Source organism: Nothobranchius furzeri, chromosome 18 (genome assembly GCF_043380555.1).
Source record: "Nothobranchius furzeri strain GRZ-AD chromosome 18, NfurGRZ-RIMD1, whole genome shotgun sequence".
Taxonomy (NCBI): Eukaryota; Metazoa; Chordata; class Actinopteri; order Cyprinodontiformes; family Nothobranchiidae; genus Nothobranchius; species Nothobranchius furzeri.
The window spans coordinates 24,721,897-24,742,351 of record NC_091758.1 but is presented as its reverse complement, the minus strand read 5'-3'; the positions used below and the strand labels follow the sequence as shown (position 1 = coordinate 24,742,351).

Below are 20,455 nucleotides of genomic sequence, written 5' to 3'. Positions count from 1 at the left end.
ATCATCTTAATCAGCTCCAACAGCAAAATAAACTGTTTAAGATAGCGTTAGCATGACATATTAGCTTGCGTTAACATTGCTATCAGCTAACGGTGTGTTTGCTTTCTCCTAGGAAATTCCAACTTCCAAGTAGGAAAAATCAACAGTTTGAAAAAGAACAGCAAAAGGCTTGAAGATACAGGGTAAATTTTGTTCACAGCAAAGATGTATGCTTTGGTTTAATTTGCAGTCTCTGATTCAGAACCCACCCATCACACAATTTTTCCAGAGGGGAAAGGAGAGGAATAGGAGTACATGGAGCTGCGTTTTAGTTTGTGAAACACCACAATATAAAAATACAAACAGTTATATGGTTTCAAAGTTTGCTTTAGTTTAATTTGTAGTCTATAATACATGGTCTCCTCATCATAGTTATTCCAGAGGGAATAGAAGTAGTATAGGAGTCCATGGAGCTGGGTTTCAAACCCCACCTCCCCCTCTTTGAATTCCACATTAGTACACAGCTGCAGACCTAGAAAGTACAGCGTTACATGGTCATGTCCCACTCAGTGATTACCAAGAATAGACATTCAAAAGCCTCTTTTGTCTGTGGCAATCAATAGCTTTAACTTATAACATCACCAGTTCTTGTCCATCAGCTTCAATTCTCAGACATCAAAAACCCCAACTTGCCCAGAACCTTGTCCACATTAGAAATAAGTTTCTCCTGGAAGTCCCACAGTCGTTTGTCCACATTGAGCTGCTCGAGAGTCAATGATCCACGCAGAGCCACACGAACATGAATCAGACGACACACCTCTAACGGGACTCTGTAGGTTTGTCCAAAATACTTGAGAACTTCATGGACAGAAGTCTGCTCCACCATCCTGTGATGCAGACACACAGAAGTAAGTTTAGAGAAATCCATATAGGTAAATGTTTTACTGCACATAAAGTATACATGTCTGCTACAGAGTTCTAACTACTAAAACTTAATTTTAAAAAATACTTAAAATTACCATTTAAAAATTTGCTTGTGGCACATAAGTGAAGTAGTGATATTAAGTATGATGCAACATATTAGTCAATAAGTAAGTGATTGGAATGTGTTTCTTGGGTTACCTTGGTTGAACTATCATCTTGTATGGATGGTATATGTTTCTTGCAGGGTCTTCTCTGTAAATGTGCTCCAGAATATTAATTCCTGGTACTCCTCTCCACTGAGGCAGATGAAACTTTCCACTTGGCTCATAGTGATTTTTGGGAAAGATGTGATTTTCAATCTGAAAAACACCAACCTACAAAACAGACATAGGATTCAGGGTCTTACCCAAGGATGCATATACATGTGGTGTGGAAAACGGGACTGAACCAATTGTTTAATCAACAGGTGACTGCTGTTCCCACTGGGCCAGAGCTGCCCCGGTCATAAAATGTATGTGGCAACCCTCTCCTTTACACACCGACAACTACCTACATCTGGATGCTGTGGTTGCAGCGTGTCCATCAGAGACATCAGGTTGTCGTGTTTATATGGCATGACAATCTCATCAATGTCATTCAACAGGACGTAGCGTGAACGCTCCATGGATCTGTAAATGCACTCGTTCAGTGTGGTTAGCTGGCCAAAGTAGTGGATATCACCTCCATGTTCTGGGAAATGCCAGCCACGAGACGGATTCATGTGCTTGTCGATGGGCCAAGGAACTACTTCCAGAAACCCCTCCTGGGCGTAACTCTGCAGAAGACGGTCAAGGTCTGGGCCACAGCTGGTGTTATAGATCACCACTCTGTTAACTCCAAGTAACCTGGGTCAAAAACACACATAAGTCTTGATTACTCAATATATTAGAATTAAAGCTGCTCTGGATACTCTGTAGCTTTTAGCCAGAGAGCAGGTGTGCAACCCAAACCCCAAAGAGTGTTAGGTATGAAGTGTCCTAAAAAATGTTTGTGGCCTCATTAACACATTAATCGCTGCAGATATCTTTGGGAGTGGTGTCATTGAGCTTCTCTGCAGCTCTCGCTACTCTTTATTCTCAGCTGAGCAGCTGCCAAACTAGGATATGATGCAATGAGCCAGTATGCAGGATGCTTTCTATTGTTTGCTTGAGGAATCACCCCCCACCCACCCCCGTGTCCTGTCTGGCTGTAAAGCAAACAGAATTAACTTCTGAATGCTGGCCTTGTAAATTTACTCTCAGCTGGAGCATAAAAGCTTCTGCATTTACTTAAAACTTTATTGTTATTGTTTTTTGGATGCTTTATAATTCCAACCAGACACGGAGACAGAGGTGAAAGAGAAAGGAAGAGACGGGGGGGGGGGGGGGGGGGGGGGGCAGGCGTCGTCTGGCCTACACACAGTTCCACTCCCTTCCCCACAACCCTCTGTGTCCAAGTGGTTTAAAATTGGAAGTGGACACTGGCACTCGGGGTGAGGCTGAATGATCCCCTGCCGAATGCCGTGTGTTTGCTCACTCCTAAGGACCTAAACGTGTGTTTGCGTGGAATGTTGCTGGATGTGTTTAATATGCAAGTAAAATTGGGGGGCAGGCTGCCACAGGACTGCGGAAATGGTATCCATACCCACATTCATGAAAATTAAGATGTTGCTGAGCTTTTCTGACTTTTATTGTGATAATTTTTCCCATGTCAATACATTTAATAATAAAAAAATGAAAATATGTGAGTAGGTTGGCAACGTTCATGTCCCTTTAAGAAGCTGTACCACCCTGGGTCACTTAAAAATATAACTCAATGTAATACACGTGACAGCCCCATCTAGTGGATCACTTTTGTTTCTGCACACACCTGTATTTATCGTCCATTTATCGTTATCAAGGTGAAATCCTCAATATTTCGTGATATTGATTTTAGGCCATATCGCCCAGCCCAAGTACATGGTGATCATGAAGGGATGGACATGGTCAGAAACAATGGCTCAGGTAGCCCGTGGCATTTAAACAATGCCCAATTGGCACTAAGGGACATAAAGGGTGCCAAGAAAACATCCCCCACACATTACACCACCACCAGCCTGCACAGGGGTAACAAGGCATGATGGATCCATGTTGCCATGTCCAAGTTGCCACCCTCAGTTTAGGCTGTCCCCATCTCTGCCAGCCTTTAAGAGTCACCTAAAAACACACCTTCTCCGCTTGGCGTTTCCTGAACATGTTTGATTCGGCCCTCTTTTACTTTGAATTTCTTTCACAGTTTTCATTGGTTCATTTTATCCCTTGTTTTACCCATCTGTCCTGTTCTAGAATGTTTCACCATTTTTTTGTAATTTGTATTTTGTAATTTGAATTGCTTTTATTTCTGAATTGCTTTTATTTTTTATTTATTCACTATATTTGTACTTCTACTGTACCATGTTCAGCGCCTTGGGCTTCCTGTTGCGGAAGGCGCTTTATAAATAAAGCTTTAATTGATTGATGTTCTCATTCTGTTTAAGCCAAATTCTGACTCTAGCATTTGAATGTCTCAACAGAAATCGAGACTCATCAGACCAAGCAACATGTTTCCAGACTTCAATTGTCCAATTTGAGCTCATGCAAATTGCAGCCTCTTTTTCCTTTTTGTAGTGGAGATGAGTGGCACCCGGTGGGGTCTTCTGCTGTTGTATCCCATCCACCTCAAGGTTCTGCGTGTTGTGGCTTCACAAATGCTTTGTTGCATTCCTCGGTTGTAACAAGTGGTTATTTCAGTCAAATTTTCTCTTCTATCAGCTTGAATCAGTCGGCCCATTCTCCTCTGACCTCTAGCATCAACAAGGCATTTTCACTCACAGGACTGCTGCATACTGGATGTTTTTTTCCCTTTTACCATCATTCTTTGTAAACCCTAGAAATGGTTGTGCGTGAAAATCCCAGTAACTGAGCAGATTGTGAAATACTCAGACCTCAAAATTGCTTAAATCACCTTTCTTTCTCATTCCAACATTCAGTTTTGAGTTCAGGAGATTGTCTTGACCAGGACCACACCACTAAATGCATCGAAGCAACTGCCATGTGATTAGTTGATTATAATTGCATTAAGGAGAAGTTGAACAGGTGTTCCTAATAATACTTTAGGTGAGTGTATGTAGTTTCACATTCTTTACAAATCAAATATTGTAGCAGAGGCAAATCAATGATTTTTATTTGTTATGACCAGGAAGATGTAATATTCTATGTAAATATAAAATATTAACCTGCAAGGTCTTTATTGTAATTATTCAGAAGATTCTAGGATTTAATTCAGAAGATCTAGGTTCTTTGCTTTTTCAGTGATCAACCACACCGTGTTATTTCAAGTAAGAGTCAGGTTTATAAAAGTAAGAATTTATTTTACAAACAATTTAAAACATGTCTATTTAAAACATGACATTCTTCTTCCGGCTCTTGGAAGGTGCAGACGCTTTTCTTCTCCTCTCCTCCATATCTTATCAAGGCCTTTGTCTGTCTGTGTGTGTGTGTGCTGGGTGCACGGCTGCTTCTGCATTTTTTCTGGAAACTGGAAACTGAAATTCACTAAAATGGATCTTGTCAGTTGGTCACTCAACGCGACTGATAAAATTTTTTCAACGATGAGAACGGGAGAAGGGGCTCCCGGATGCCCCTCCGCGACAGACCCAGTTGGATACATCATGGACTCCTGGAAACAGTGGAACTTGATGTGTCTATCTCAGCTGTCTGTGGAGGACTCTGAAGATGTGTGGATATTCGTGGTGTTCGTGTCGGGTTTCCAGCTGATCGGCATTGGAGGCTACCTGGCTTACCAGAATTTTTTATTTATTTATTTTTATTTATTTATTTATTTATTTTTTACCGTGTCCTGTCTGGCTGTGAAGCAAGCAGAATTGATGCCTGAATGCTGGTGACAAGCCTTACAGATTTACTCTCAGGTGGAGCATCAAAGTGTCTGCTTTTAATGTCACGCCTGATACTTAAAACTTTATTGTTATTGCTGTTGAATGCTTTGTAATTCTGACCAGACACGGAGACAGAGGTGAAAGAGAAGGGAAAAGAAAAGGTGGGGAGAGAGGAGGGCGGGGGTGGGGGGGGGGTGGGGGGGGGGGGGGTTCCACAAAAATAAACAAAGAACAAGAGTCTGCTTCTAGACCTGCAGAAAAAGACACAAAAAAAAGCAAAAGGACAAAAAAAGGGACACAACAACAATACAACAAGATCTAGCTATCACTGCGTCAACTTGATGAAAAAATATATAATCAATATTGCTTAACTGAAGAATCACGATAATAAATCACAATGCATTAAGTGCCCACCATAGTCTTAAGACCTGTGTTTAACATGTCCAAGCCCATACTTTTGAGAGCACCATGTGAGCGCCTGTGTGTGTACACGCGCTTGTTTATTTAAGGTTTCTCTATAGGAGCGTCCAACAGAGAGTGTGAGGGACCACAGATCCGCCCCCCCAAAGATGCGCAGGAGACGGGGGGAGCTCCAAGTCCCAGAGATCCAGGCGCTGCCCCAGAACACAGGAACCCCAAGGAGACTGCAACCAGAAAGGCCCCCGCCCCCCTCGAGAGGCACAGAGGATCGCCCCGGGGGGCCACAACCAGCAGCCGGCAGAGTCCCGGGAGACATCAGCGGCAAGCCCTAAGGCCCACCCGCAGCCTCCCACCCCCTAGCCGGCCGAGCCCGGGACCCAGCGACCCGGGACCCAGGGGCGACCACCCCCGCCGGGACCCAGCAGAGCCCAGGGACCCAGACCCCACCAGGCAGCCACCGGGATCTATCAGGCAGATGCCAAAATCTTAAACCCCCAGACCCGGTTGCCACGAACACTCAGGCAGACCAAGGCACAACCCCTCACACCAGGTGTGGCAGGGGGAAGGGGGACGGAGATCTATATCATCAAGAGAAGTTCCAGGAGAGGGGAGGAGTCAAAGGCCCCACCTGACATATACAGTCATACACAAACACAGTCACACACTCCCTCCCTCATACTCACACATGCACATACAACCCAAGACCTACAAAAATGCACGCCGGACACCCACTCATGCTCCCCATACACACCCTATTCACTCTGGTCCCGGTACTGCTGCACATTGGGTACAACCATCACCGGTAACCACAGTTTGACCCTTTCTGCTGGGGTGCTGATGAGTAGGCTCCCCCGCCCAACACTAAGCACAGCAACCTACCACCCCAGACCCCAACCAGACGGCCAGATCTCCCTCCTAGCCTCCAGCCCCAGGAAGCCAAGCAACAACAGAGGTGGCTAAGACCCCTAGTCTCCCTCCGCCTGCTCCAATATAGTGTTGTGTGATCATGAGGTGTATTCCATGGCTGTGGTGAGTGGGCAGTGCGGGCATCATCCGGCCTACGCCAGCTGATGCCACCGCACCACCCCACTTACACCCTCAGCCATCAGTGTCTAAGTGCGGTTTAAAATTGGAAGTGGGCACCGGCACCCAGGAGGAGGCTGAGATATCCCCCTACCAAATGCTGTTGAATGTGCTCACTCCCAAGGCCCTAAGTGTGTGTTTGTGTGGAATGTCGCCAGTGGAAGTGTATAAGGTGCAAATAAAATTGGGGGGCAGGTTGCCACAGGAATGCGGAAATGGGGTCCATACCCACACTCCCTGACTTGCCCACCCCCCAAGGTCCTATGTGTATGTTTGTGTGATGATGTGAGGGAGCAGGAGGAGAGAAATATGCTGGGATGGGGAGGAATGGCTGGTTGGGCTTAGCCCTCCAGGGAGCCAGCTCCCCTACTGGCCCCAATAGGCACCTCCGTTGTCAAACTGCCACCCAGGGCATGGAGACCCCAGCCCATCCTGCCAGGGCCCAAAGCAGCAGCATTACAGAGCCATACGGAGTCCGAGGGCACCAACCCAGCCCCACCCCAGCAGAATATCTATGCCCATCCCTGCATTTGCACAACTTCCAGAATATATAAGACATCGGACATCCAGGTAAGGTTGGGTCCTCCCCCTCCTGGACCTCCCCCTCCCCTGTGATGGAACGGCAGAGGAGCCAAGGTCTACCTGAGGCCCCTGAACCTGGGCCAGGCACTGCTGCATGTTCCTGCCTTCTTCCCGGCAGCATACATGTCAGGACCCGACCCCCAAGGCCCCGCCCAGATCCCCACACGGGGCCAGCCACCCCCAAGCCCCGAGCCCCCAGGCCCCCACCCAGACCCGCCCAGGGGCATTGCAGCTGCCAGGCAGTGACCCATGGCCGCCGCCAAGACCCCCAAGGGGCCCCACTCACAACCGCCAGTAGTCCACCCCCCGAGGCAACCCAAGCACCTCCAGAGGGGGCAACGGCCCCCCAGTCTCAGACACCCCCAGTGAACCCACCTCCAGGGAACATCCGGATACTCCAAACTCAGACCCCCCCCCCCCACACACACACACACACACCATCCCGCAGGACAACATCAACGGCCCCCCACCCTCGCTATGTAATGGAACCGATCAAAGGAGCTCAGAGAGATTCATCTGAAGTGGAAGCAGAGGCTATATCAAGTGCAATATGATCTAACAAAAGATTTCTATACTGGTTAATGCAGAGAGTTTCTCTATTTTTCCAATTCAAGAGGATAGTTTTCTTTGCGATGCATACGGCAGTCAGAACCACGTGAACCACAGGTTTCCATCGGGACATCGTCCAGGTTTCCCAGTAGACAAAGAGAGGGGGTGGTTGGGATATGACATTTCAGAGACTTTGACAGGTCTTCACACACTCTACCCCAAAATTCCTGGACAGGTGGACAGGACCACAGTGCATGAATGTAATTGTCAGGAATGTTGTTTGTGCAGTGTGTACAGGTGTCAGATGACACAAACCCCATCTTGAACATCCGATGACCTGTATAGTGTACTCTGTGTAGAATTTTGTACTGAATTACTTGTAAATTGGAGTGTCTGATCATTTTAAAAGTTTTTAAACAAGTTTGGGACCAGAAGTTCTGGTCAAAGCTGACTGATAGATCCACCTCCCATTTTTCAATAGGGAATACTATTCTATCGTCTATTTTGGACAGTGTCTTATATACTTTAGACAGTAGTTTGGGGGTTTTGAGATGATAGAAGTCTAATACCCTTGGTGGTGTTTGTAATTCTATTTTATTGAGCTTAAATTTTTGTTTTACTACAGATTTAATTTGGTGATATTCTAAAAAGCTATTCTTATCCATTCCAAATTGGGAGACTATTCTATTAAATGGGATGAAGTCCAATCCTTCATATATGTGTTCCAGGTATAGGATTCCTTTATTTTTCCGGTCCGGAAGGTTCATCATTTGGTTATTTTGCAAAATGTCAGGATTGTTCCAGATAGGTGTGCGTCTGCATGCTACTAGTGAAGACTCTGTCATTTTAAGATACTCCCACCATGCTGTCAGAGAGGTGCTGATACTAATACTTTTGAAGCCTTCATGTTTTCTTATGCTTGAGCTAATAAATGGTAAGTCTGAAAGCTCTATCGTATTGCAAAGTGTCTGTTCTATATCTAACCAGGACTCATCTAGTGGGTTATCTTGCAACCATCTTGGTATATATTGCAGCCTGTTGGCTAAGAAATAATAATAAAAGTTGGGTAGATCCAGTCCTCCTCTGTCTTTGGTTTTCTGAAGTGTTTTAAGCTAATTCGTGGAGGTTTATCCTGCCAAAGGAATTTGGTAATTGAGGAGTCCAGAGATTTAAACCAGTCAGCTGGTGGTTTGTTTGGGATAATTGAAAATAAGTAATTTATTCTGGGTAAGACCATCATTTTAATTGTAGCAACTCTCCCCATGAGTGATATTGGTAAGGATTTCCATCTTGCAAGATCATCTTCCGCTTTCTTTAAAAGTGGGATGTAGTTTAGTTTGGTTAGATCTGCTAACTTGGGAGATACATTAATTCCCAGGTATGTGATATTCCCTGACTCCAGTTGTGTATTAATTAAATTGAAAAAAAAAGATAAATTAATTGGTAGAACTGTGGATTTTAACCAGTTTATAGAGTAATCTGAAACTTTTGAAAAATAGTTTATCAGTTCTATTGAATGAGAAAGTTATTGTTTATCTTTCAGATTTGCTGAGTCTGTGAGCTGGTATAAAGGCAGGCTCATTTAAAGGGAACACATGCAATGTTGTGTCTCCTTTCTGACCAGCTGTTGAATAGATGTTGAAAGGTCAGACTGTACCTAAACTGACCATTGCTGGACGTTACAATATGGTGTTTTATTAACAAACTACAATTATAAAGAAAACATTTAGGTGGTAACAAACGAGAATTAATTAACAAAACTGCTGATGTCTTTCCAAAACTTAAGTGTGTAAGCCGAGTGGATTTGCCGTAATGTGACGTCATCAGCAGGCGCAGGACCTCAAGCCGATCTGGCAGCCCAAGCAGATACGTAAGCGACACCGGTCTGCCCAGGGATAACTGGCTCCAGACGGGTTTGTGGGATAATTGCTTTAGCCATCTGGGGTTTATGTACTGTAACTGCTGGGCACCTATCCTGCAGCTCTTGTTGGATAAGGATAGTGGTCCTTCCTATGATTACCCCACAGGGGTCTCCGTTTTCTGGGGAGGACCTGCGTGTCCTTGGTCTAGGCGTTCCCTGTGGCCTATCAGGGCCTGAGAGAGGTGTGCTTCGGGTCTTCCACAACCAGTTGGAAATAATTTCAGGGAGAAACCACACACAACCACCTATACACACAATTATGTGTGCACACAGGTGTTCACAACACATACTTAATTGTTCTATAGCCACTTACACATTAGCATTGGTACTTTAATGCTTTAGTTAAATGTATAACTTTACTGACCTGTACATCTCCAGAGTCTGTGCAAACTGAAGCACGTTGTTGTAGTCTCCAAACAGGTTGGAAATGCAGACAGTGAAATTAAGCATTTTGTCCTCCTTTGCACTGGTTTTCTTGTTTTTTATAGGAATCCAGCTGAGATCAGACACATCCACTGTAGTGGGCTGAGTCAAAAGGGTAACATGTGAAGCTTCACAGTTTTCAGGTGTCTGACACATGACATCTGTAGCACCAAAGGGGAAACCAAAGTGGTCCGTATGTTGTAAAGTATTTGCAGAAGTAGTTCCACTTAAATGGCCGGAACAGCAGTAAAGGCAGTGAAGTGGCTGGATGGAGTTTCTATGAAACATGCCAATGATCCGTATATCAAAACCATTCAGTCTGTGGTCCATGAAGGCTGAGACTAGTAGGTGCTTGGTGTTTTTAAGAGGAGTGATTGCCTGCTCAGTGACTAATGATGTGCAATTAGGCTGGGGCCTACGTGGTGTAGGGATGAACCTATTTGTGCTGCGTGATCTAAAATTAAAAAGTACTAAAACACACATAGAGATGATGATGATGAGAAGAGTTCCTTTGATGTAGTTTGCCATTTAGTTTGGGCTGAGAAGAAATAGAATCCCAACCTGAAGCAAAACAAAACCAAAGACAAATAAAACACATTAGAAAATTCATCCAGTGACACTAAACCTGAACAATACTGCATCCTGGGTTGTGCAGGTTCCTCCTTCACAATGTGACCAAGGTAAAAGGCAAATGGCCTGTATTTGATATAGCACCTTCTAGAGTCCTGGACCCCCCCAAGGCACTTTACAACACAATCAGTCATTCAACCATTCACACACTGGTGGGGATGAGCTACTATGTAGCCACAGCTGCCCTGGGGCACACTGACAAAGGCGAGGCGCCACCGGTCCCTCCGACCACCACCAGCAGGCAATAAGGGCTAAGTGTCTTGCCCATGAAAGTCTGTGGAAGTGTCTGCGTGTGGACAGACAAAACCGGAGTTTTAAGGTCCGCAACGTCACTTTCCGCGACAAAAAAATGCTGACATCACGTGTGCGACCTGTGTTTACACTAGCCGACAGCATGGATGCCCTCAGAGCTGCGCTCGCTTTATCAATTGTCCAAGCGCTTTTTGCTTGTTTGTTTTTGCAAGCGGAATTACTGTTCCTTGCGGAAGACCACAGACAAAGGACGAGGTCAAGAACGGGGGAAGTACTGCCGCCTACAGGTCTGGCATGTCCTTAACAACGTATTTATCTGGGTACGTGTGGACAGAGTTTTTTTTTTAAAACGAGGTGGTGTGGATGCAAGTTTTTGGAGGGGCGGATATTCGTTTTTTAAAAAAAAACGGCTACGTGTGGACTAGGCCTCAGTCTGACCACAGTTCTCAGGGGCACGGTTTGATATTTTCCCTCTACTTTCTCTCCAATTTTTTGTCCTTGCTCCTTGAGGTAACTGGCAAAGCTGAGTCAGGCCAGCATCGTGACTCTGGCCACTGCTTAGCTAGGGGCGGAGTCACTGTTTGCTTTGGAGCTTTCTGCCTTCTCAGTTTCATAGGTTGAACAATGTGCAAACATGACTTAAAAGCTGAAATAACATGAGCACAAACAGCTTCAGTTAGTATTCTGTTAACTTATGACTATTGCTTTTCATCTACTGCACAGGTATCAAACTCAGGCCCTCAGGCCAAATTTGTAGGGCCCAACCAATATGCTTTTTTTGGGACCGATACGGACATAAAACTTTTAACAAAGGCCGGTAGCCGATATAATGGCCGATAAATCTCCCTCACAAAAAAATAAAATAAAAATTTTCTTAAGCTTCATTCTCTGCCTTTTGATGCAAAATTATTTCTCAATTACACACCAAAGAACTGTCTCAATAACTCACTAGGGTTTACAAGTAATGCAAATAAGATTTATTTGGCAGATCTCAAAAACAACAGAACGCACAAATTCAGTCACAGCATAAATCTAACATTCAAGTTTTTTCTTGTAAAAAGTGGTTTCCACAAATACATTTTAACTTAAAGGAATATTCCACCACTCAGTAAAATTGTGTCTTGTTAAGATTCCCCAGTTAGACAAGTCAGAAAATGCCTTTTATAACCAGCCCAATATGATCTGGCAGCAGTTGGTTTTCTTAGTTTAGCATAAAACAACGTAAGTGAATTCACATAGAGTGTTTTTTTATGTAGGTGAATGCAAGCCTTCCCTTCCATTGCTTTATGCTAAAACAACTGGTTACAAAATATTTTTTCTGACTTAGCTAAATCTGGGGAATCTAACAACACACAAGTTTAGGGACAGAAGATCCCTATAAGAATATTAAAATAATAAAAATGCAGCAATAAATAAAACGTAATACTTGTGCTTTGTAACAAAGTAACACTCTGTGGAAGTCAACTTGGTGAACTTATTCACCCTGGACAGGAAATAATTGTACATAAGAAACATAAATAAGAATAAATAAAAAAAAAAGTTCCAAAACAATAATTTGTGTTCAAAGTTCAAAGGAGTGGAGCCACACAACAGGAGTTCATAAAGCTGGCGCCATCTGCTGGATAGGTAGCGCAATATCGGCCATATCGGCCGTCTTTTTGGCCGATAGCTGATACTGTTAATGACCCCAATATCGGCCGATAATATCGACCGGCATATCGGTCGGGCCCTACAAATTTGGCCTGAGGTCAAATTTTTTAGGCCTGCGGGATCAAATATCAAATATATATTAAAACTGGCCTAGTGGCCCATTTTGCTGCACAGACAACAAATCACCTACTGCTTTGCGGCGTGAGCGTGTCAGTCGAAGCAACCCCTTTTTTCTGTTTACAGTCATTAGCATCTATGCTACTAGAATCAGTGTCTGCAGTGATACCCTCCTTAAGCCTGATTCATGCTTCTGCGTCTGTGTCAGTGCGGAGACACGCAACGCCATTATCCGTCCTTGCGGGCCTGCTGAAGAGCCCTGCAAGGACGTACGGAGTCGAGCTCTCTTTTCTAAACATCCGTCTGTCAAGACGGAGAATGCAAGCTTGTGAATGGTCAGGGCACCGCTGTCATCTACACCGCCATCATCGCGCCCTCAAAAACATAAAGAGAGCCAAGAATAACTAACGGCAGACACGGAAACGCTTGAAGAATACCTCGCGAAAAACCTCTAAAAATATGAACGTTTCATTCCCCCGTGACTGGAGGAGTGAAAAGATATGCAGCAGGCATTTTATTTGTGGACGGAAAAGACAGGAAACGTGGGTTTAGAGGTGGCGAGCGCATGAAGAGGTGGAGGAGAAGACAAATTTGTCTGTGTTAAAAAGTCTCTTATATGCAAAAAACACATCATAAACACACTATCTTGGACCGGATACATGACAGAATACCACAGAACAGCGCTACGCCCTCTGTTGTCCTGGCGGGGAATTGCTTTGCAACACTCCCCAGGAGACGGAGAAGTATGAGGGCAAAATGTCTCCGTCCGTGCGTGCGTCTCTCCCTGTTGGAGCCGTAGGAGAAGCATGAATCAGGCTTTAGTCTCAAACAAACTGAAAATACTCCTCTAAGTGCCAAGTTTACTCAGCAATTTGCTGACTTTGAAGCCCAGAAATTGAGATTTTTCAACCACTGTTGCAGTTTTTATCCGTCCTCCTGGACACACCGACCCAACTCCAGCCTTAGCTGCTCAGATTCTCTCCATGTTCAGCTGCCTAAGTCACGATTATCTACTTCCGCCTGGGTCCCCGGAAGAACGAAAAAGTGAATGCAAATCAACAGGGCTAAAAATGCTATTTTCTAATTCCACTTGTTTTGTGTCATGGATTTCACATATGATGTGTGTGAATGTTAAAGACACATTTGGATACAAAGAATGCACTTGTTTTCGAACGGGGGAATGCCATTTTAGGTTTTGTGTAAAAATAAGTCCAGGGGTCTCATTTATTAAACATTGCATAGAATCCTTACTTACTTAAGCTCAGCAAAAAAAAAAAGTCCTTATGCCAAGTAGGTTTGTGATCTATCAAACATGGAGTACGCACAGATGCACGCAATCTCCACTTCATAAAGCAGAAACATTCTAGAAACGTTCTCAGCTGCTTTTTAGTCACATCTCGCCCTCACCACTCCCACCTACTGCCATAAATAGTCAATGCAAAGTGCCTTGTGGATCTCATGCATATACATAAGCCGGCTGTTGCAGCATTTCGATCACGACCGCAGATCAAGGAAATGCTATTTCACAAGCAGAAATTCAGGTACTTGTGGGTGAGGTGGAGAAATGAAAGGAATTGCTTTTACAAAAAAATAAGAGAAAATCCACGGAGTGGCACAGCGTTGCTGAAGCCGTCAATGCTGAGTTCTTCAGAGAGAGCTGTGGCAGATATAAAAAAAAATGGTCCAATCGGGATTCAATCCCCAGACTCCAGTCAGCCAAACGGAGATCTCCCTTGTCCTAGTAGCCAGGGCACATGAACAATTGGGTCACAGTGACAGGACACACACTGTCACAGACGCATGACATTCTGTCTCAATCTGTCCCCCTGCTGATTTTCTGCATTCCGTATTCTGTGCTTCAGGCTGTGTGTGTGCGCGCGCATGTGTGTGTGTGTGTGTGCGCGCACGTGCGTGTTTGTGCGTGTGGGGGGTCTTGTTCTGTGTGAAAACGAAGCAGTACAAGTGATGATGCTGCTGGATTTCATAATTTTATCCTTAGCAGCAGCACTGCAGATGCACTCCATGTCCAACATGTGCGTAAACCAGGTCCTTAAGCCGGGCGTACACTGCGCGACTTTTTCACTCGCAGCGTTCAGCTTCAGCTCAAACTGTACGACTTCCTCGCAGAGCAGATCTCACGAGTCATGCGCTTACACTGCACGACCCAGTTCTCGGATGCGACCTGACTGCTCACACTGTACGTCTGGTAGCAACACGTCGGCCCTAAAAATTTGCTAAAAATAGCAGTTTTTACACAATACGTCAGACTTTTTTGTCTTGTCTTGCCTGTTGTCCTTCAGGAGTGCTGCAGGAGGACACACAGGGATTTATGGGGGTTGGATGAGTAAAACGAAATGAAAGTAAATCTGTGTTTTGTGATCAGTTTAATTTGACATGAACACGACAAACACGCTTTCTTGACAATCTTTGTGAGTAAAAAAAACGTGTAGAAACAAAAACGAACAACGTGTGTTATTAGGGAAATAGCGAGCGAGCGGCGCTGATGCAGGATTGCGCATGCGCCGTGAGCGGTTCTGATACTTTTTGGGTCACAGCTGCTCGCAGCGCCGCTTCAACAGTGCGATACCCTCACGAGGGACGAGCGAAATATTAAACACGCCAGAAGTCCGTGCGACCTCACGACTGCTGATCGGCAGCTGGTCACGTGGTGTTAATCGCCTCTCGTAACCCCCTGTACACTACACGACCGCTCGGCGCACAACTCGCCCCGATGTCGTGGATTCTCGCACGACTGGAAAATCGGCTCAAAAAAGTGAAAAGGTCGCACAGTGTACGCCCGGCTTTAGTCAACTTAAAGTTGCGCACATTTTTCCGCTAAGCTTTCTTTCATAAATCCCAAAGTTTGCGTGGAAAATTGCTTACGCAGTTTTCCGACCCCATTTTGTGCGTAAGAAAGCTTGATAAATGAGGCCCCAGGACTACAAATGCACTTCACGAAAGTGACGTCATTGAACCAAACACGTAGAAAACTGAGGGAAAATGGCTGTAAATTCAGTGAACTTCCCACAGGAGGAAAGAACCACCATGAATCTGGTCATTTGGTAAGTAGCAGCTACGTTAGGGGAGAGAGATGATGTGGTGAGACCACATATGCAACATGCCAATTTCTGGTGTGTAGTCATGCTAATTACGAACTTTTAAAAGCTGATAAATCTCAAAGTACGTGACAGGCATGGTTAAAACACCCATCATTACTTTTCATTTAAATTGCAGTACACCATATGTGTGATCCAGGGCAAAGCGGATTAAAAAATAACGTTTTTTGCCCCGCTGACTTGCATTAACTTTTTCATTCTTCCAGGGACCCATGAGCCGGCCGGAAAGGGGGGGAGGCGACTTATCCTGGTTTCACACTGCAAGCATCAGTGGAACGGAACAGCAGTGGAGCGGCTCACTTATGAACTTCAAAACGGTCTATTTCACACCGGGAGTCTTGGCAGCGGCACGGCTTCCTTGCTGCGCCTCCCTATACTTGCAAGATTCTAAAATCCCTCGAGACTTCCGACACCTTCCTCATCAAGAGATCACAACCTCCGTGAGGAATCACACCGTTGTACTTCTTGAAAGAAACTGGTGGTAAACAAAGCCGTTAGGTCACACGTACTGACGTAAGTTACACATAACATCGCAATGTTGCATTTAATTTAGAAAATAACCGGGGGTTTTACACTGAAACTGTGTGGTTTCCTGTCTCGCACTATGTGAACTGCGGAAATTGACCTGTCCCAGAAGCAGCTCGTGGAAAAAATAGAACTCGATCCTATCTTGCGCAGCGCGGCATGCCGCTTCTGGGACGCGCCTGAAAATTGCCGCAGCTGGGCTGGTTTGAAACATTCCATAGACTATAATTAGATTCTATTTGAAGCGGTACAGCTTCGCTGCCGTTCCGTTCCGCTGTTGCTTGCAGTGTGAAACCGGGGTTAGGCTCCCTATAGCTGTGTGAGCAACTGTTGTCTGTGGCCCAATCTCAATACTCGCTCAGCGGACTTGAAGAAAGTGCACTGTAAGGCTTCGAGTGCATAGTACACAAGTGTGCAAATAACTGCACAATTGAGACAGGGAGCATTGCGTCATCGATCGCAATGCATGCAGAGATGCTGGTTGCTGTGATACTTTATTCAAAAACATTTACAGTATTAACAACTTTTAAACAAACAGCCAAACAGTTAGTTGAATTAAATTTACATTTATTGCTGCTTTGTCTAAACGTTTTAGAACAGTGGTCCTCAATGGGTGGCCCGCAGGCCCCCTCTTTGTGGCCCCCGAGCACCCCTACCCCCACCCCCAGGCAAACGGGAGGGGTGCTGACACATAGAAGGCTGGTGTAATGAACGACCAGCAGCAACATTTTCTCCTGCAGCAATGTCTTGTGGATAATTCATTTGCCCGGATTATTTTGTTTTCATGCACTTTTTCTGCTCCAAAGCATGAAAGTTAATAGACGAGATATTTTCACATAATTGCTCATTTTTGGTTTTTGTTGTTGGCGTGTAAAAAAAAAAACATTAAACTTACTCTAAAACAGGAACCAGAAAGGCAACTGATAGAAGAATAGAATAGAAAATCCTTTTATTGTCCCTCAGTGGGGAAACTTTGGTGTCACATCAGCATCACACCCCTGATCTACTATATAACACGTATGGTAAAATGAACAATTAAGAGATAACTTTTTAATTTAATCTGAATTCCACAGATCGGTTGGGGGGGTCGACTCCGACCATAGAATAATTGGAGCTGCTGACTTGCAATTTACTACTCTTGGCTTCTTCTTTTCTAGCCTGCTGCATAACTGAGATTTTCTCCTGTCACATGCCCATTTCAAACATTTCTTTTCACAAAGCTCACAATAGGTCGTTGGAAGATCCCTGCGGCTGCAAGTGTTTGACATTATCATCTAAAAGACAGCAAATGTGTAAACAGCCACAGCTGGTGCCGTCTGAAGGACATTATATGACCATCAGGCTGCTTCTGTTCAACATTCAGGAAAACGCTGGTGAGGGTGATGATTTGAATTTCGGCAGGAGGGGGAAAATAAATAAAAAAAAATATTTAATAAGCTTTTCAATAAAAAAAAGTTTAAAAATGCGTTTGAAATGGATCGACAGGGAGCAATAAGCAGCTCAACGATAGTTTAAGAATATTAAAAAGCTGCAATAAACTTCCAAAAACAAATGAAGGTTTGGTCCATGGAGATTAAACGTGTATGTAATAAAATATAACTTACATTCAGCTGCATGAAAGATGAGGCGATCCTCAGTTTGTTGCGGTCAGCAAATGAGTTGAATTAAAGTTCGAACCCTTGAAGCTCACCCCGCCCGACCCGAGGACTGCTCCACGAAACCAGAAACCAAACAACAAATTCACTCTGGAAAAGCTTGGTAACTTCCCCAAATTCGCTTGGCTGAAGCCCCTCCCATTCACCATGGTAACACATGATGCTGGACAACAAACCTGCGCGGCTACTGCCTTTGGGCGCTGATGAGCTGTGGCACCGCCATTTTGGATAGGTCGCCCCCACCCCCCACTGACGAACCGATTTTGATGCGGTTAGTTTCTCTGCACACTTCACACATGTAGCTATAACACAGGACCTATGTTTTAGTGTTTTTAACTATAATAGGTTTCCTCTGGGTACATATAGGACGCTAGTCCAGTGCTTATCAAAACTTATAGGAAAAAGGACAAGTCACTAAAAATGACAATGAGAATCAAAATAATTAAAAAGGACCATGCACCAGGTGTATGAGATCCAAGGTAAGTATTTGTTTCTTAAAAACAATTTTATGTTGGAGAAATAGGAAGTACGTAGCCTGGCCCATAGATATGTATATATAAACACTAGATGCCTTGTCCCCACTGTTGGCCAATGGGATGCGACGTAGGAATGTGGGGGCCATCTTACCTCAGACAGCTGCCCCCTTTCTTGACAGTGGGGTGTATTGTGCATGCACTATTTAAATAACTGTAACTTGCTCAATTTTCAACCGATTTTCAAAAGGTTTGATTTGTTATAAACGCCAGAGATGTGTCCGGGACACATGGTAAACAATTAAGTCACTTTCAAAAGCAAAAGCGTTAATTTCAACACGTGCAAGTATGTTGTCTCAAGCCCATGTGTTCTAAGGTTTGTAATAAGGCAAACCACTTGTAAATTCGTTAATATTTCATCGAGTTACGGGTGTTTTTGTTTAAGCTGATCACTCACCTTCCAGCTGCTACCATTGAGAGCGGAGGGGTCTGTTGTTTGAGGTAAGATGGCCGCCGTTTAGCTATGCCCTCGACTCCTGCTTTCGCCATCTAGTGTTTATATATATATATATATGTGTGCCAGACTGCACAGAGAAAGGGTCTGGGAACTCTCCTATTCAATAACCCCACCCCCTGAGAATTCTAACTGAGCCAATCAGCGCTGAGTGGCGTACGTCACACACCACAACGCTGAGTTTGTTAGAAACATGGTGACTGAAGCGGAGTTCGCTGCGGCTCTTTCCTCTGTTCTAAATTACTTGAATGTGTCTTTAAAACCAAAACAAGTAGAAACGCCAAAAGCCTTTCTTCAAAAGAAAGATGTTTGCTCCGTCGCCAGACGTCATTTTTGACTACAGCGTCCCAGACGTCACACACAGCGACGCTCAGTTTCTCATAAACAACAACGACAACGGTGGAGTTCGCTGCGGCTATTTCCTCTGTTCTAAGGCCCTGTCCACACGTAGCCGGGGATCTGCCAAAACGTAGATCTTTTTCTACGTTTTGGCCTGTCATCCACACGAAAATGGAGTTTTTTCACACGAAAACAGATCTTTTTAAAAACTCCGGCCAAAGTGAAGATCTGCGTTTTCTCCGTTTTGGGTGTCTGTGTGTGGACAGACAAAACCGGAGTTTTAAGGTCCGCAACGTCACTTTCCGCAACAAAAAAAAAATGCTGACATCACGTGTGCGACCTGTGTTTACACTAGCCGACAGCATGGATGCCCTCAGAGCTGCGCTCGCTTTATCAATTGTCCAAGCGCTTTTTGCTTGTTTGTTTTTGCAAGCGGAATTACTGCTCCTTGCAGAAGACCACAGACGAAGGACGAGGTTAAGAACGGGGGAAGTACTGCCGCCTACAGGTCTGGCATGTCCTTAACAACGTATTTATCCGGGTACGTGTGGACAGAGTTTTTTTTTTTTTTTTAAATAGGTGGTGTGGATGCAAGTTCTTGGAAGGGCAGATATTCGTTTTTAAAAAGACCCGGCTACGTGTGGACTAGGCCTAAATGACTTGAATGTCTTTAAAACCACAACAAGTAGAAGTGCTAAAAGCATTTCTTCTAAAAAATAAATAAGATGTTTGCGGTGTTGCCAGACGCCATTTTTTACTACAGCTACAAAACTACAGTGGTACCGTCAACATTTCCGTCTTTTTTTTGATTGGTTATTTTGAGCTGCCTAGTCCCGCCCCTCATGCGCCTCTCTGCCTGTGAGTAACCAGACTCGACAAGTCTGGCAGGCCAGGCCTGGAAGTACTACTCAACCATTTTAATAAATAACTAAAATACACAATATAATTCTTGTAGATAATGAAATAAATGAGTTTTTGCTGTTACTGTTGTTGGAGCAGAATGCGTCGCTGCATTCTGGACCATTTGAAGAGGTCTCACAGTACTGGCTGGAAGACCAGTTAGAAGGACATTGCAGTAGTCAAGGTGGGAGATGACAGTAGATTGCACTAGGAACTGGCTGGGTGGCATATTGTGCTAGGTATGGTCTGATCCTTTGTTTGTTATACAGCGCAAAACGACATGAACGAGTGACAGAGGCAAGATGACCTTTAAAAGGTCAGCTAGCCATCCATCACAACACCCACATTTTGAACTGCCTTTAAAGGGAATGATTTTGGATTGAGATATTGTGCCATTTGGATGGTTTTGCAGGGATGACAAATAATTCAATTAGAGAGGTTGAGTTGGAGATGTTGAGCTGCTAATAATCCT

At 44.5% G+C, this 20,455-nt stretch overlaps 1 protein-coding gene across 1 annotated transcript; it reads right to left on the bottom strand.

Annotated features, from left to right (window-relative positions):
* Window positions 1-345: 345 nt before the first annotated feature.
* On the bottom strand, window positions 346-17,890 carry LOC107373780 (beta-1,4-galactosyltransferase galt-1). Its single transcript, XM_054741719.2, has 5 exons — window positions 17,707-17,890; window positions 9,754-10,373; window positions 1,457-1,787; window positions 1,102-1,277; window positions 346-866 (listed from the first exon to the last, which is right to left on the bottom strand). Exons 2-5 carry the CDS (start codon window positions 10,338-10,340, stop codon window positions 641-643), a joined length of 1,320 nt encoding a protein of 439 aa, XP_054597694.2. The 5' UTR covers window positions 10,341-10,373; window positions 17,707-17,890; the 3' UTR covers window positions 346-640.
* Between the last annotated feature and the right edge of the window lie 2,565 nt (window positions 17,891-20,455).